This window comes from Engraulis encrasicolus, chromosome 17 (genome assembly GCF_034702125.1).
Source record: "Engraulis encrasicolus isolate BLACKSEA-1 chromosome 17, IST_EnEncr_1.0, whole genome shotgun sequence".
Taxonomy (NCBI): domain Eukaryota; kingdom Metazoa; phylum Chordata; class Actinopteri; order Clupeiformes; family Engraulidae; genus Engraulis; species Engraulis encrasicolus.
Genome location: NC_085873.1, coordinates 13,550,315 through 13,568,263, shown reverse-complemented (window position 1 = coordinate 13,568,263; position 17,949 = coordinate 13,550,315). Strand labels below are relative to the sequence as shown.

Below are 17,949 nucleotides of genomic sequence, written 5' to 3'. Positions count from 1 at the left end.
AGGAAGCTGCTTGATACATTTGACTTTGTTACACCCTAAAGGGCTCTGCATACTTCACGTGCGCACTTTGGCGCGTGTGGCGCGAGAACCATTAATGACGTCATCACTTGCGACAGACTATTCATACTTCAAAAGCGCTTTCGCTCGCATTGTCGGAAGTGCCCTCTGCTGTTCATGAGAGAAACGGCAGTATCTTTCGCAACTCGCAGCGTGAGTTCTACGGATGTATAAAATAGAAAGCCAAACACGGCTGCTGTAGGGCTACTGAACGTCTGACTTGTGACTTACCACATTGAAACATATATTTTTTGTTGTAGCCTACATAGCCAGACCATTCCAAGACAATGTGAGAGCATTGTTCTGGCGGCAGAATGTATAAATAGATCGCTGAACACAACGTGCTTCTGAACAAAGTAAACAATTGTTTCACTGAACAACATTTAAGAGAGAAGATAAAATAACTCTCTGGGACATTTTATTATCCTCAAAATGATGCAGGATCCATTCTGTAGTAGCCTACAGTAGTTGTAGCCTCTCTTCGCAACTCCTGCTTTGTCTGCCTACCTGCATGGTCGCTGGTGGCGCACGACAAGTTACAAAAAATGTGGGGTGCACGACGTCGCACCACGGCAGCTCGCGCCACGGCGTGTGACGTCATTTTGGGTCACGTGACGGCGCGAGTGAGGTCGCGAGTGAGGTCGCGAGTGAAGTATGAAGGAGGGTAGCGCCATTCACGACAAGTATGAATCCCCCTTAAGTCTTTCTGCCTCCTTTTTGTGGAGTCCCCGCAATTCAATTTCTGGTCACTAGGGGGCGTCTAGATGGTGAAGAATCTTTTGAAAAGTCCTGGTTCCGGTTCGTGATCCGGATCACCACCAGAATTGAATCACTTGTACCTTGGGTCATTACTAACAACTACACTAAGTTTCGTCCAAATCAGTTGATTCGTTTTGTTATCCTGCTGACAGAATCTTTAAAAAAGTCCTGGTGCCGGTTCGTGATCCGGATTGCCACCAGAATTTAATCACTTGTTCCTTGGGTCATTATCAACAAACCCACAAAGTTTTGTCCATATACGGTGATTAGTTTTTAAGTTATGCTGCTGACAGACAAACAAACAAACAAACAAACAGACAAACCAACGCGACCGAAAACATTACCTCCTTGGCGGAGATAATAATACTTCGGTTTTATATAGCGCCTTTCAAAACACCCAAGGTCGCTTCACAAGGTATTGTGTAGGAAAGTGTGAGTGTGTGTGCGCGCGTCAGTGCGTGAGAGTGTGTGTGAGTGCAAGTAGTGAATGTGCTTGTGGAACTAGCAGCCATAAAGGGCTGTACACACACGTCGCTGCTAGTTACTCGTTCAGCGAATTAACTCAATAGAATGTCAATGTGTTCCAGCGAGACTTGTAGGCGAGTACTGTACAAGCGATGCGATGTGGGCGGATTCCAAGTTGAAAACATTTTATCTTCGAGCGAGTAAGCGAGTAACCAATTGGAATGCAGAGTTCAGTACTTCTCGCCTGTGCATTGGCAGTTAAAGCCGCGGGAACTTTCACCGAACGTTCCATGAAAGAGTGGCGAGTAGAGCTAGCTTTGCGTGTGTACGCCGCTTTAGCCTCCAGGAAGAGATTTGTCTTAAGGTGTTGTTTAAACATGGCCAGTGAAGGGGCATTCTGGATGTGGTCAGGCAGATTGTTCCAAAGAATAGGAGCAGCAACATGGAAGGCTCTGTCACTGGTGCCCTTGAGCCTGGTACTAGGGACAACCAGCTGGCCCTTGGAAGAGGACCGCAGGGATCTTGAGAAGTCATAGGGGTGAAGGATGTCTGTGAGGTAGTGGGGTGCCAGACCATGGAAGGACTTGAAGGTTAAGAGGAGGACTTTGTAGGTAGTGCGTGACTTGATGGGGAGCCAGTGAAGCTGCTTGAGTATGGGGGTGATGTGCTGCCAGGGTCCAGTAAGAATCCTGGCAGCAGAGTTCTGGACAAGCGTCAGCAAAGTGTAATGTAATGTAAAAGCAATCCTCGTCCCTGCTGCAGTGGATGAGAGAGGAAAAGCTTCGTGGTAATAAAATGCCATGTTTAAAACCTGACCCAAAGATCAGGGAAGAGTTCAAGGATGCAACAATTTAAAGATACAGGTAACAGTTTGGCATGGTGTCCTCATGTTTGGCAACACTGTGCAACAAGGACTTCGATTCATTTTCCCCTTAGGAGGGAAATACTTATTCATGATGTTCGCTATTCTACAACACTAACCGTGCATGTCCATAAACAGAGCTCTAAAAATCTGTGTTGCAAAATAGACCAGGGTTTTATTTCCCGACAGCGTCACACGGTGGCAATCCTACAATGACTGGCGCCCCCGGGTGACACCCCCTCCGGTGCCCCGCCCCCACCGTGGCCCTGATGCAAAACTTGCTGTACTTTGGTCGTACTGGTAAATATTTGTTTATCATTTATGCAGAGTCCTCACCTGTCTGTTGAGTGTGAGGGCACTGGGCTGGCATTTGGTGCAGATACCGTCGGGCCAGGGCGGGTGGCCCTCGCAGCCTGACTTGATCTTACAGCTGATGTTCTCCAGCGCCACAAACTTGCCCCTGAGGAGGCAAACAGGTAGTGTCACATCACAGCACAGCATAGCACAAAGACACACAGAGCCACACACACACACGGGCAGACGTAGACATGCACACGCGCGCCGCGCACGCACTCACAAAGACAGATCTGTCAACTATTAGGTTTTGTGTCTTTGGAGGCATCACTCCCAAACATTTAAAGTGGTTTCATACCGATTTGTTTTTCTATGGCAGATAGAGAGGTTGTTGAGGTCATCATGAATATGCACAACAACAAACCCTCAAGAGCTCTGAAGAGAGAGAAACACTCAGAGCCTCGCTCTGCTCTGCTTGACTTGAAACGCACAGGCCGTTCACAGACAGCAGAATGTTTTAATAATTGATCAGCTATCAGTAGGGTGTGCAGGAATGTGGTGGAGATTGCATCACGACGGCGCTCTCCAAATATGTACCCCTGTGGTTAGGCCTGAGCAGTGAGCGCTTATTATACGTCAGCTCAAGCTCTACAAAAACACCATGCAGTCAAGACTGTAGCTTGGGAGTTGAATAGAAATGTGACCAAGAGTCCAATTGTGTACTGCTACACTTGATAACTAAATTTAAGTGCATTCACTGGAAATTGTGCCAACATGGAGCAGTTAAGGTGTATTGTAACTGCTTAACACTCCAAGGTGACATTGGAATGGAAGCCAAGGACAACCATCAATGGTGGTAAGCAATGGGCAATGAGTCAGAACGCCCTTCCTGCTTTTCAGAGAAAATGATTGGCTAACAACAGCCTTCACTCACTTGTCAGCGCCGCCTGTGAGCTTGCGGATGTAGGCGTGGAATGACATGTGCTTGACTGGCGGGTCCAGATGGTTCAGGTAGTCCTCGTCAAAAGGCTAAACATGGTGGTTACACAGAGAAGAGAGGGGAGAGAGAGAGAGAGAGCGAGAGCGAGAGCGAGAGAGAGAGAGAGAGGGAAGGGGGGGGGGGGGGGTAAACTGTTACTTTGTGGTACGGGAGAAAGGGGAAGAGAAGACTAGTGAGTAAGAGGAGGCGGCGAGGGCTTACCTCTAGCGGTACGCAGTGCACACATTTGCCCATTGAGCCATGTCGACATCTGGAAGAGAGAGAGAGAGAGAGAGAGAGAGAGAGAGAGAGAGAGAGAGAGAGAGAGAGAGAGAGAGAGAGAGAGAGAGAGAGAGAGAGAGAGAGAGAGAGAGAGAGAGAATGTGACACCATATAATGTGGTGCCTCAGCTATTACAAATTTGTAAGGGATAACGGCCAACGAGGTGACCTGCCTGATGAAGATAGTGGCAGTGTTTCCCATACATTGAGGAAACTATGGCGGCCCGCCATAGTTTAAATTTGGCCGCCATAGTTTACGAAAATGTTAAAAAAAAAAAAAATAATAACTTTTTTTTAATTTTATTTTTTTAACGATATCCGTTTTTGTTAAAAACGATTTGAATTACGATTTTGAATTTCCTTCGCATTTTCCTCCTGGAGTAAATACATCCTATAGACTCTGTATTGGTTAGATAAGTAGTCCCACGGTAGCACAGAATGAGGGGAAAGCATTAGGAAGTGACCGTAAGGGTATTACAGTTGATTCATGTGTGCACACGAACATGTGCGCAACGATGCGTTATGACACGCCGATATGCGAGGATCTTCGTCCAAATCGCTAGTCGCATGCATCATCGCTAACTGCGTTTACATCGCGTGCCGCGTGTAAGGGAAATGTTAGTTGTTGACATGTATGGAATTCACTTCAATTTGTTGCTATTTTCTTGCTTCAGTTGTGACAAAACGATTGGCCAAACTCACAATAGAACGCCTTTGCTGTGCTACTGTCCCAGAGAGCTGAAAAAAAAACCTTCATGGAAGAAGTCACACTTAACAGGGGTGTTAACCAATACCAATCCAATGAGTTCTCTCATTGCTCTCTCTCTCTCTCTCTCTCTCTCTCTCTCTCTCTCTCTCTCTCTCTCTCTCTCTCTCTCTCTCTCTCTCTCATAGTAGCCTACTATTTACCCATAACAAATGGTGAATTTCTGAGCCTTTTTAATTTGTACCTATACCACTGAAGACATGATAATGCTTCATCATATTTTAGAAATAGGGCCTATGTGCCTTTTATACACCAAATGTTTTTTTATCATTTTGTTAATTGTTTCAGTTGTGTATGACTTGTGTATGACTGAAATTATCTCTGCATACTATCAGTGCTGCATTGCTTTGTAAAGATAGGCTATTCAACACACTTTAAAAACACACTGAAAAGATACGGCCATAGTAGCCTACTGAAAACATTTTGTTCATAATAATGGTGATTAATAAATGGTGGTCTTAAATTTTCATACTGACATGGTAGATCACGGCAGACCATCAACTTCAAAAGTAGATATTGGTTAAAAAAAGGTTGGGCACCCCTGCTATAGAGAGAACCACAAGTGCTTGAAAGACAGGGATCAAAAGCCTAGTCAAGTTGTAGTTTACTTGGGTTTGGGAGCAATATTAAAAAAAAACCTTCAGAGAAGGGACAGTTGGGATGAGTTTACTAACACTCCCTAGGCTTTGTTTTACAGTTGTAATGAGTTTGGTGACAGACCTTCATTGACACAGCAGAGGAGACATCGGGCTGCATATAGAAATTAACGTGTAATGAATGTGAATATAGACATAAATGTGTAATATGTTGTTCAGGCCTTTTAATGGGAGGAATTTGGAAAAAAACTGGCCCTGTGACCAGCACCCCTCATGTANAATGTGTACGCCTACAGATATGTGTGGGGGAAAAGGCATAGCCTACCCTCTAAGACCCTTTTTGTCTATGCGTTAACAATTTCACAGTGCTCTTAAATTCTTATCTCTGCTCCTATTTTGTTTTATTATTGTTTCCCAGACCCCTGCATGAGGGACGAATGAAAACTGTGTTGGTAAACAGAAATCATTCACTGTACTGCATTTTTTTGACAATGACAATGTTACTACTATTATACAAGTCATGGGTAAAATGTTATGTAGCCTTATTTCTCAAAATATAAATGGCTGCAATATAGGCCCAGGCCTACAGTTTGTCCATACGCCAATGTCATACTGTAGTCATGTGTTGCCTTTTTGCATTTACGCTGCAAGATTATACACCCCCCCCCCCCCCCCCAAAAAGGCCCGTGTGAGAAGACCCCCCCCCCCCCCCCGGACAAAATAAACCCCGGCTGCCCCCATAGTTTCCAAAATTTCTGTGGGAAACACTGTAGTGGTGAGAGACGGAGGATTGGAACTCCTGTGACATGCGCATCACGGAGAAAGCGCTGCCTCCGTCAAGACATTAGCTTCATTGAACGGGCTGACCTCAAAGGCCTCTCTGGTCAGGGTAGGATTTTTTTTCTACTCTGTCTGTCTGTCTGTCTGTCTGTTCTAGCAATCATGCCAACGGCACCAAAACCTAGCGATTAAGTTAGACACTTCTCTGTTAGATGGGTCGGACTTGGATGCACGTACAATCTTCACTTGAAATGCAGACGGTGTGATTATTTCATTTTCAGTACCGGTAGATTATGTGCATGATTCCTACAACGATATCCCTTAGAAACAGTCTGCATTCCAATTGAAGATTCTATGCACGTCCAAGTTACTTCAGCAGGTCAACAAAATGAATGGTCACCCCATCAGCCAATCATAAACGAGAATTCTTCTCTGAAAGAAGACATTGCATTACAGTATATTGTAAATATAGTACTTCTTAACAGATTCACTCCCAAGACACAGAAAAAGTAAGTTTTTGCCTCCCATGCATTGGCTCCCAAAATGTAAAATTACCTTTTTACGTTTTTTTTTTTAACGGATTCTGAATCTATACATTCTGATGCACAGTCTGTGTAAATTTCGTAATAATGTGATGAACAGAACTGCCATTGATCATGAAAACACCTACAAAGTCAAAACCCCTACAAGTCAGGATCTGGATATTTCATCACCTGTGCATTTTATTAAACACAGTATTTGAGTTTTATTATAGCGAATCAAACCACTTCCTGATCACGTCAGGTCACGTCTCAAGTTACTTCCTAGACTAGAGAATCAAAACATGTGCTGTCAGTGCCTTGCTAGCTAGCCTACTCCTAAACATATCAATATGTCATATGATGGAAGGATAAAGAGTTTTGCAGCCATCAATATAGGTGTAAAATGGAAGGTTGTAATGAAAAACAGCATGCAACACTGCAGGAAGTAAGCTAATTTTGGGTGAGTACTTTGGCACGTCTTCTTTTATCTACAGAAACTGCCAGTCAAGTGACATTAGCTATCATTTCAGATGATGTGGCTCTGAACAATAGCCTGACCAGGTGATGTTTGCATCGAAATAGTTTACTTGGAAGCTACTGGAGTTGTTCTTCGGGCGTGAAAATGCATTTAGACCGGCAATTTTAACTCGGAGAGTCAAAGAGCGCACCCGTGACAAAAAAGCCTTTTACTCCGTTCAAACACTTTTTCTACCTAAACCAATGCTCGCTTAGAGTTGAATAACTTTGGAATGGAATACGCTAGGAACAAACCGTAAAAACATACATACAGCTGAGATTTTGGGCAAGCCCTGACATGTGTCTGTAGGTTTAAGACAAAATATTTGGTGACTGTTCGAAAAATGTCAAAATTATTAAATTGGCTGGGAGTCTACAGCTAAAATTCCAAAAAATGTCTGGCATTCAATGTGTTAATAAGTATTAAGCCTGTTGTCTCTGCTGTGATAGATTCTATAGAAATACAATAAATAGTTATTAGCGAGTCCTTAACTCACAACTGCGGATCCCTGTTGCGGTAGAGCTTATATAAACACGATAAATACTTATTATTATATATATAGTATATATATATATATATATATATATCTATATAGTAACAGAATAAATATCAGTAACGTACAGCTGTGGGTCTTTGTTGCGGTAGATCTTGCCCTCCTGCTTGGCCAGGAACTGGTCAATTTCGTCCTCCTTGATATGTGCGGACGAGTGGGAGCGGAGCATGGAGGATGAAGAGGAGGAGGAAAAGGAGGAGGAGGAGGCGCCAGCGGAGGAGGAGGATGAAGAGGAGGAGGAGGTGGAGGGCAGAGAGGAGGAGGAGTGCGGCGTGGCGGTGTCCATCACCTCGCCGGACGTGCCGGGAGACGACGAGGGGTACAGGAACAGCATGTCTCCATGCCTACATGACGAGACAAGAGAGCACATTTTTGATTATATCACTTATTTCATGTTATTGGTATTAAAGGTGCACTGTGTAATATTTTCAGCAGTTTCCTTCCAGAATTCATGCAGCCCATTCACAAATGTTACCTTTTTTCATGAATACTTACCACCACCATCAAATTATAAGTATTCATTATGACCGGGAGAATTTGACTTTTCACACATGAAATGGTGGATGATCTCCATGTCGGCCATTTTTAATTTCCAGAAAAAGACATTTTTAGCTGCAGAACGTACTGTACTTTGTACTACTAAAGATCAGTGTATTACTTAGTATTAATGAAAAGATTCATGAAAAGATTTCAATGAGCAGCATACAGCTCCAGGCCTTTTTATTAGAATACCATGAAAAAGTTCATTTATTTCCATAATTCCATCAATAATGTTAAACTGTCATGGATTGTAGATTCATGGCCCAGTTTTTTAACTATTCCAATCATTATTTTTTTTCTTTTTATACACTGTGTGCAGAATTATTAGGCAAACATGTTTTTTGACCATATTGTCTTTTTTATGCATATTTTCCAACAGCAATCTATATGAACATGAAAACCTATTGGATTTAAGCATTCCAGGTCATGCATATTTGTATAATAAGATGGGGGTGTGGTCGAAGGTGCCCAACACCTTATATCAGGTGTGCATAATTATTAGGCAAATTTGTTTTCTTCTAGGAAAATGGGCCACAAAATAGATCTTACAAACTCTGAAATGTCTATAAATAATTTTGAAGTGTTCTAGAGGGATGTGGTTGTCTTGAAATTAGCAAGATGTTGGTCACGTTCGCACAGAACTATTAGCTGCACTGTTACAAAGTCATCAGTCTCTTAAGAAATGTCACTGCCAAACATTGAGAAGAATTTAAAGTGAAACTACAAAAAAAGTATTACCCTGCAGTCCTATCATATTCCAGAACAGAAACCAACACAGAGTGTCCAGAAGAACAGGGTATTGAGCGCTCAGAGACATGGCCAAGGTAAGACGGGACGACACCAGACAACCATTGCAGGTTAATTAAGTCAAGACTGGGTCAAAAATACCTGGGGACAGAGTTTTCAAAGGTATTATGGACTTGGTAAAGTGACTCTTGACAGACAGGGTGGATGAACTCAACAGAAATAAAACCCCATTCATTTTCAATGGGGTTTCATTTCTGGTTATTTAGAATTAAGCTGGTGAGTTAGCGCCAAAACGTGGCATGGAAATCTACAGGGTATATTGAAGAGTGAAGTGTGGGGTACCAGGTCAACAAACAAGAACAGCTGACAGCAAAGCATCAAGGATATCTGGGCTTCCATAACTCCCATGCACTGTTTTTGCCATTGACTTCAATGTTAAACGCATCATGGCCATTATGAAGACAGAGAATGTCCTAACCAAGTATTGACCATTGCATGTTATGTAGAAAGTACCAAATTTCAACTGATTTAATGTGACCCGAATTTTGATGAAGAAAAATTTGATTTTATAACAATATTCTAACAATGCGAATTCCCCAATTCATGGGTTTTTTGAGCTGGAAGGCCAACGTATATAAAAAGAAAAAAAAATATGATTGGAATAGTTAAAAAACTGGGCCATGAATCTACAATCCATGACAGTTTAACATTATTGATGGAATTATGGAAATAAATCAACTTTTTCATGGTATTCTAATAAAAAGGCCTGGAGCTGTAGTTGCAATACCTACTCTGGCCACCATCCTACACAGTGCACCTTTGAAGCTTTCAACTTTCAAATGTACTAGGTCCTATAAGAAAATAAAAGACTTGGGAAGGTATGAACAGAGAGTTAGGAAGCCAGGGGCAGAGAGTAACAGGAAGAGGGTGGCAACAGGAGCCTAAGACAGAGTAACAGCACGACTCACTTGATCTTGAGGAGACTGAGGGCTTTGTTCTGGGACAGGATCTCCCCAGTCTTGTTGCGGTTCAGGTAGATGGAGAAGCCGTTGGAGTTAAAGCCAAACTCTTTGGCAACCTGCGGGGAGGGGCAGAAAACAGTGTTGTAATAAACACTAACCATCCTTTTTTTATGACTGATATTAATTGCGGGAGAGAAGACCTTTTTTTTTTTTTACAAAGTAATAATATAACATATCCATCCCTATTTTAGGGACACTAAACCATCCTGAAAAAGCCTCCAGGTATAACTTTTTGGCAACCTGCATGGAGGGACAGAATACACAATACACATTAATGTGTTTTAGGAGCTTTAGGGGTTAAATGTCTTTATATATTCATGGTAATGGCCATAAGGTTCCACCATGAAACTTCAACAAAAGTTTGATGGTTGACAAGACATCTGAGAAGCCGGCAGTAAATATCAATAATGACACATGTATTGTACTGTATTTATGTGCAATGTGCATGCATACCTGTGGCAGGGAGGGGGAGGGAGAGAGAGAGAGAGAGAGAGAGAGAGAGAGAGAGAGAGAGAGAGAGACAGAGAGAGAGAGACAGACAGAGAGAGAGAGAGAGAGAGAGAGAGAGAGAGAGAGAGAGAGAGAGAGAGAGAGAGAGAAAGACAGAGACAGAGACAGAGACAGAGACAGAGACAGAGAGACAGAGACAGACAGAGAGAGACAGAGAAAGAGAAAGAGAAAGAGAAAGAGAAAGAGAAAGAGAGATGGAAATGAGATATGCTAGGAGTGCATTAGGTTTCAAGAAAAGAACTCTGTGTCTTAGAGGGAAGAAGTAAAAGTAGCAGTGCACTGCAGCCTGTCCCGCTCTGCTCCTGTGAACGCCACTGCTGCAGTGACTGACAGATCCAGAGCAGGCTCCAGCCGAGCAGAGCAGAGCAGAGCAGAGCAGAGCAGAGCAGAGCAGAGCCCTGCCAGCACTGAAGTGATACTTAGGAAAACACAACCGCTACAACTAGGGTAAGATCTTGCACAACAAAAACTCTGCATACCAGTAAAGGGAAAAGAAATAGGCCAACAAAGCAAAAAGGCCACAACGACCAGGAAATATACACAACGCAAGCTGTGCTGACTTTGACTGCTGGCGCCAGGGTGCAATTCAGAGGAGTCAAATCCTGAGACTTGAAAGACTCGAAACACCTCTTTCAAAAGGTCAGTCACCAGCACACTCTTCAATGCAAAAGGTATGAGAGTGTGTGGGCGAGTGTGTGGGAATAGGGGTTTACGTCTGATGCACAAAAGCTTCCGATAACGGAGGCCCATTCCAAGTCTCAGCACCAAACATTAACATTCATTTCAGGACAGAAGAGCTTCAGGGATCCATTTCAGAAATCAAGCAGTATCATCTGAGCAAATTACACAGACGAATCACGCAGCCCTCCACCATCTGCCAGGGCCACTAAAAGTCGATAGATAGCTGAGGGCTGCTGGGCTACAGTCTGCTCCGGTTTAGATATATCGTGATGGATAGCTAACGTGATGGTCTCACTGCTCTAATGGACTAAAAGCACTATGTGTCCATTTAGTCGACCTGCTCTGTCTAGAAGAACTTGCGTCACGACTGCCAACGTGCAAAACGTTTACACAGTCGAATAATCAGCCTTCACTTTGGCATGCATGGGACGGACAACTAATTAGGGGTAGAAACAAGCTGGTTAATTAAGTAGCAGTGGACAATTAAGTTACTATAGACCATTTTACTGTTTGTACACAGATGTGACGTAATCGCACTGTGCACGCATTGATGAAGAATCTGCCATTTACCCCACATTTGTAAAGTACCTAGCCGGGTGTCATGGATGGTCAGTCAGTATAACTTCAGATATGAAGTGGGCGCTACAAACGCGGGCATTCCTGGTCCTTGAGCAAGGGACCTAACTCCATACTGTTCCAAGGACTATAACCAATATCCTGTGAACAACTGTAAGTCACTTTGGATAAAAAAACTGCAATGCAATGAAATGTAATGGTGATCAGCCTTTTCGTCATACCATGAGTACCCCGTTACTTGTGCTCTGTATCTCTGCCCATACCTTGGTATTCCATACTGCACGTTCTCTTTGTCGGTATGAAAATATTCCATGTTTTCCCCTACAGTGTGCTTGCCTACTCCTGTTTGAGAATCACTGGTCAAGGCCATGCAAAACATAATCAGCCAATCACAAATGGACATGTGTTAAGGGCTCAGCACGATTGTGCAAACTGCAAAGCGTAGGACTTCCCAAGCTGGTTAGGGGTTCAGCGGCAGGCGTACATGTAAGCACAGTTTGGGAGTTCCACAAGGACTCAGGTTTGCCACTTGACACCGTGATCTGGTTTTGGGTCCAGCCTATCGAGGTCCACGGGACTCCATTACTGTTACGCAACAATGTAACTGTAACTGGGTCAATGGCGCTTTCCTCTCAGACTTCAGGTGGTACAACCACAGCTAACGCCCATAAATGAATTAGCTATTAGTAATTGGGCAGCCGTGGCCTAGTGGTTAGAGAGTTGGTCTTTCAATCTAGGGGTTGCAGGTTCGAATCCCCACTGACTTCTCTCTACATCTCCATCCATGGCTGACGTGCACTTGAGCAAGGCACCTAACCCCACATTGCTCCAGGGACTGTAACCAATACCCTGAAAAATAATAACTGTAGGTCACTTTGAATAAAATGAAAGCGTCAGCTAAGTGCAATGTAATGTAATGTAATAATTAATGTACTGCAATGAACAGCTTCTTTAGCCCTATTCCGACGGGACTAGTTTAATGGGAGGACCTGGGGTAAAGTAATAATAACCGGGAAATGTAGTCCCGTCCGAACGCGCCAAGTCAGTGAAGATAGCGGAGTATGTCGGGTAAACTTCACCGCGACTTTTACCTCCTGTAAAAGGGTCCGGAGATATTACCCTGGGTAATACTAATCCCGTCCGAATGCGACCCACGTAAAGATGTCTGGTTAAGTGCACGAAACGCACAATATATCCATTCTCTCCCGGCTTGCAAACATTACAGCCTTGCGGTTAACTTTTAGTTTTGTTTTAGGGAGTTATTCCAAGCTGTGCTCGCTGCCAAAATCAGACAGTATGGTCAAATGCACTCTCCAAATGAAAAGGCACGCAAGCAGGCGCATTAGCATGGATTTTGATGGGCTAGTAAACCAACAGGCAATATTTAGAATTGTTCCACGGGACCAAATGCCTCCATGGATGCGCAATATTGTGCTCAAAAATCAATAATAATATTGTGGAGTGGGCACGCGCATGACGACAAGTGCAGTCGCAGGTGCGTGATGAGTAACCCCTCCTATTTTATGTTCGTTTATTGAGATATTTCAATCCAGTCCGAATCGGCCATTTCTATTACTGACGTCCTGGGATAAAAATCACATTCCCACACGTCCATACATTAAACTAGTCACGTCGGAATAGGGCTTTAGATATATAATCCATTAAAAACAAACAAAAATCATTTAACCCATACAATAATGGAGTTAGCTGTGGTTGCACCACCCTGACATGTGCTACTACTGGTACTCAAAACGCCATTGACCCACCTGAAGAGTAACTCTGGTGATGCATTGCGTAGCACATTCACATCGACATGGTGACGAATTCCGACCAGTCATCAGTATTTCTATCCATCTCATTACATGATATTAGAAAAGATAATTCATCATAACCTGACTGTTGCCAGCTGTAATGCATTCAAACACCAACACCCTATTTAGTTTTGAACTCTCCACTGAACGCATATTTGCGGTGCATGATACATTAAATGTATGGTGCATGGTTGGTATGTTTCGCCTTTGCCTTCACGATACCATCTGGGTACCCTCCACAAGCCTTTAGAAATACAGGGAGTTCAGTTATGAAGAACTGAACTCACTGGAATGGAACTAAATTAGTTCTAGTGCTATCAAACGCATATTAATAATGACTTCAATTAGTCTAATTGAACGACATTGCATTTATGCCTCATCCGTTCAAGAGGGACAGTGGTGAGACAGTACCATGCTCAATGTACCTCAGAGATGGAGGAGGATGGGCAGAGCACTGGTTAATAACTCTGACTCCCTTAGTGTTTACCCATGACTGCATCGGTTTCTCTTTCCGAGTACTACTTCAGATCTTATTTTTAATATGAAAAGGGTTTCTTCACCGAGGGGAAGTGGAAAGGAATGCATGATGCCTGTATTAAGTGTAATGCATTCACACACCTACTCTCTATTTAAGTTTTAAACTCTCCACTGAACGCATGTTTGCAGTGCACGCTACATTATAAATATTTAATGGTGATGCGTCAGTTAAAGGGCTTTTTTAGGAATTTGTTTTCCTCTCCGCTACTCCCGACCCCACCCCATTTCTAGTCCCATCCACACTGTCAGAGAGAGAGAGAGAGAGAGAGAGAGAGAGAGAGAGAGAGAGAGAGAGAGAGAGAGAGAGAGAGAGAGAGAGAGAGAGACCCATTGTTGTAGTGCACATCAGAGCCACACTGCAGGAAACACCTAGAGAGTGTGAGAGAGCGAGATGGGGGGCGGCGAGAGAGGGAGGAAGAGAGAGCGAGACCAAGAGAGAGATACAGGGCAGCATACAGTACGGTGTGTGTGTGTGCGCGCGCTGCATGATATTAAATGACAGCAGAGTGCTGAGTGCCACCAACCCGCATCACCAGGAGAGAAGAGGGGCATCTGGGTGGGGCACTGCCCAACTTTACACTGAAGCTAGAATATGCTTCAGTGTGTATGTGTGTGCGTGCATGTGTGTGTGTGTCACCAGCAGAGGTGCACTGTGCATCTGAATGGGACATTGCACAGGGTTATAGTGAGAATAGCTTAGGCTTGGTGTGTGTGTGTGTGTGTGTGTGTGTGTGTGTGTGTGTGTGTGTGTGTGTGTGTGTGTGTGTGTGTGTGTGTGTGTGTGTGTGTGTGTATGCATGGTCATGATGGTATCTGATGACTTCACAAATTCACATTACCCGTAAAAGGAGTACAGTAGATGCAAGGTCGAAACCGATATGTTGTGTGTGTGTGCGTGTGTGTGTGTGTGTGTTTATGCATGCGTGTGCATTTACTTTCCCGTGTGCCTTCCCAAATGACTACCTGGGCTGGGCTGGGCCGTACCGTATGCTGCAGCGGGTGCTCAAAGATAGATCACTGCACAGGCCTACCGGGCCCAGGCCCAGGGGCCCAAGAGTCAAGGGGGCCCTGAAGCCCAAGCATCCACATTTTCAACTCTCATATTATGCTCATATTGTACTTCTTCTAAGAACCATATTTTTACATTTTCTCAGGGGACAAACCCCGGAACTCCCAATCAACATCGGGTCTCTAACATCTGGCCTGAAAATCTGAATGCTTTGGAGCCTAGCAAAAATTCAGACGGAAACGTTGCAAGTAAAACGCTGCAAATGTGAACAGTGTGTGGGACCTTTCTAGTCTTAACGTTGGTGACCCAGTGGTTCCACGTCTACGCACCTGGCCAAAAGGGGTGTGCAAGAATTCTTAAAAATGGAACCTAGCAACACCCATGGACGTGGCCCTTTGTTGTTGTCTGGCCCAGGGGCCCATGGAGTCATAGTAGGTCCCTGCGGGGGCTATTTATAATGTGCCTCCTCTGTGCTCCCTCCAGCACAGTGCAGGGCTCTTTGAAGCCAGCGTGCCGTGCACACAAAGCCTCACGCAGCGGCAAACGGCCTGAACACCTGCCAGAGGCATTGTAGTGGGGAGAGGAGCAGGACTGCAATAACCTCTCACATGCACATGCACATGCACGCGCACGCACACACACACACACCTTGAACCATTTCTGTAGAGCAGCAGAAACATAGTACATGCACACAAGTTGTCACAACTTGAGTAGGACTACAGTAACAACCCCCCCCACCGACCCACCCCCCGACAACATCCCCATATGACCCCCTGCACCACGCCCTCTCTTCCACACACACACACACACGCACACGCACACGCACACGCACACGCACACGCACACACGCACACACACACACACCTCCTGACCCATTCCTTGAAGTGTAGCAGAGGGAGGATGGACCCCGTGAACCCGTTTACACACACCCTGCCACCAGCCCAGTCTTCAATGCACATGCATACACACATCGACCTCGACTCGAGTAGACTTGGTCTCTCTCTCTCTCTCTCTCTCATCAATAAGTCAGCAGTGGCTGAGTCGAGTCGAGAAGTAAGCAGCTGGAAGGAGCGTGGTCGGAGTCGAGTGTCAGCTTGCTGCTGGCGCCTGTGCGTGCAAGTGGAGGGCAGCACTGAAGATGACTCAGGGTCTCTCGCGTGCACACACACACACACACACACACACACACACACACACACACACACACACACACACACACACACACACACACACACACACACACACACACACACACACACACACACACACACACACACACACACACACACACACACTATGCAGACGTAGACACAGACAAACACGTACACAGAGACACATACACAGGCAGACACACACACACACACACACACTATGTAGACACGTATACACACACACACACACACACACACACACACACACACACACACACACACACACACACACACACACACACACACACACACACACACACACACACACACACACACACACACTGCAGACGCACGCACACACAAACACGTACACAAAGACACATACACAGGCAGACACACACACACACTATGCAGGGGCAGACACACACGCACGCTATGTAGACACGTGTGTACACACACACACACACACACACACACACACACACACACACACACACACACACACACACACACACACACACACACACACACACACACACACACACACACAGTGAAGGCAAAGTGCTTGGTAGCCGCTAGTCTTTAACACCAGGAAGGTCATTAACAGCAGTATAAAAACCAGAGGGTGCAATGATAAGAGCTTTCAACATTATTCAAACGTTGTGTTGTTTAAGCACAAACTATTTTGCGAGTTTGCGCACAGCTTGCCATTTTTAGTATAGTAGTTCAAATGCAAAGCTCAAAGGGGTGCGTAAGCCTGACCACCACACCATCCTAAACAGCAAGTGTATCTATTACTGTGTGAGCACGATTGAGCACAATGCAGGTGTTTCTCACCTAAAATACATTTAGACTTCTGGCCATATGTGGAAACATTAATGAATGAATTACTTTACTGAAGGAGCTGAAGTGTGCATGTCTGCATGACCTAAGAAGAAGGTAAGCACTGACTGCATTTCCTCATTTCATAATTTAGGGCGTTATTTTTTTGCAACCCTTTCCATCCAGTCTATTGTGATTTCGATGGAGTCAGAACAGTGTGGCTAAACAGGGGTTGTCATGGGTCAGCCCAAAGGTTGCCGGTTCGACTCCCTTCCCCTCCGGTTGGTGGGGAAAGTACGGTAATTAACCAGTACACTCCCCATCCTCCTGCAACTTAGGTAACCCGAGGATGGCACTGCGCCTTTGGGGCACCATTTGGGGCTGCCCCCTTGCACAGATGAGGCATTGAACGCAATTTTGTTGAGTGCAGGGAGCACTGTGTGCTGTGGAGTGTTGGGTCACAATGACAATGGAGTTTCCCAAGTGGGCTTTCACTGAACAAGGTACCGGTTGTAAGTTAAGTGTGTTGTTACCTTCTTGAGGAAGGCTGCGGCAGTCTCTCTCTTGGTGGCGGAGATCTTTTTCATCCCCTCTGGAGACTGCACGCGTATGATCTGTGGAGGAGACAAAAACAAAGTCCATGACAATTATTACTTTATTTTCACTGTTGACAATTCATACCCAAATCACTCATACCAGCTATCCAGTTCACACTCTCAACTAAACTCTGGAAAAAAAAACATGAAGCTTCGGTAAGGGATAAATATTTTTGGTAGGCTACAAAGTTTCACAATATATATTGCCTGTCATTTAACCTACTGTGCTTCTCTTTCTCACAGAGAAAATGGGAATTACAAATGATAAGGGCAGGCATGACAGTCATTTCATGTTTAAGTACAGTTCAAGGAGGTTGTCAGTGTGAATAAGCATGTTAATGAGGGGAAATTAAGCCAAATAGTGGACAGCACTTCTGTTGCGGTCAGCTGACAGACCAAATCCAATTTTGGACGTGGTGGTCCGCGAGTGTTAATGCATAAATTCGGCTGTGTGAAGAAGGGGAAAACATCGCCATAGAACTAATCCTGGCTATTTCTACACGTTCGTGGGGGCAAG

General features: G+C 44.5%; 1 protein-coding gene across 1 annotated transcript in view; it reads right to left on the bottom strand.

The window, feature by feature from the left end:
• The window catches only part of nploc4 (NPL4 homolog, ubiquitin recognition factor), a 33,249-nt gene that overhangs the window by 14,362 nt on the left and 938 nt on the right, over nucleotides 1–17,949 (bottom strand). Inside the window, exons 2-7 of the mRNA XM_063221787.1 lie at nucleotides 17,370–17,450; nucleotides 9,686–9,795; nucleotides 7,499–7,774; nucleotides 3,639–3,687; nucleotides 3,372–3,466; nucleotides 2,480–2,603 (exon numbers count right to left, since the gene is read on the bottom strand). Coding sequence (XP_063077857.1) covers nucleotides 2,480–2,603; nucleotides 3,372–3,466; nucleotides 3,639–3,687; nucleotides 7,499–7,774; nucleotides 9,686–9,795; nucleotides 17,370–17,450 — 735 coding nt within the window. The remainder of the gene's footprint in view (nucleotides 1–2,479; nucleotides 2,604–3,371; nucleotides 3,467–3,638; nucleotides 3,688–7,498; nucleotides 7,775–9,685; nucleotides 9,796–17,369; nucleotides 17,451–17,949) is intronic.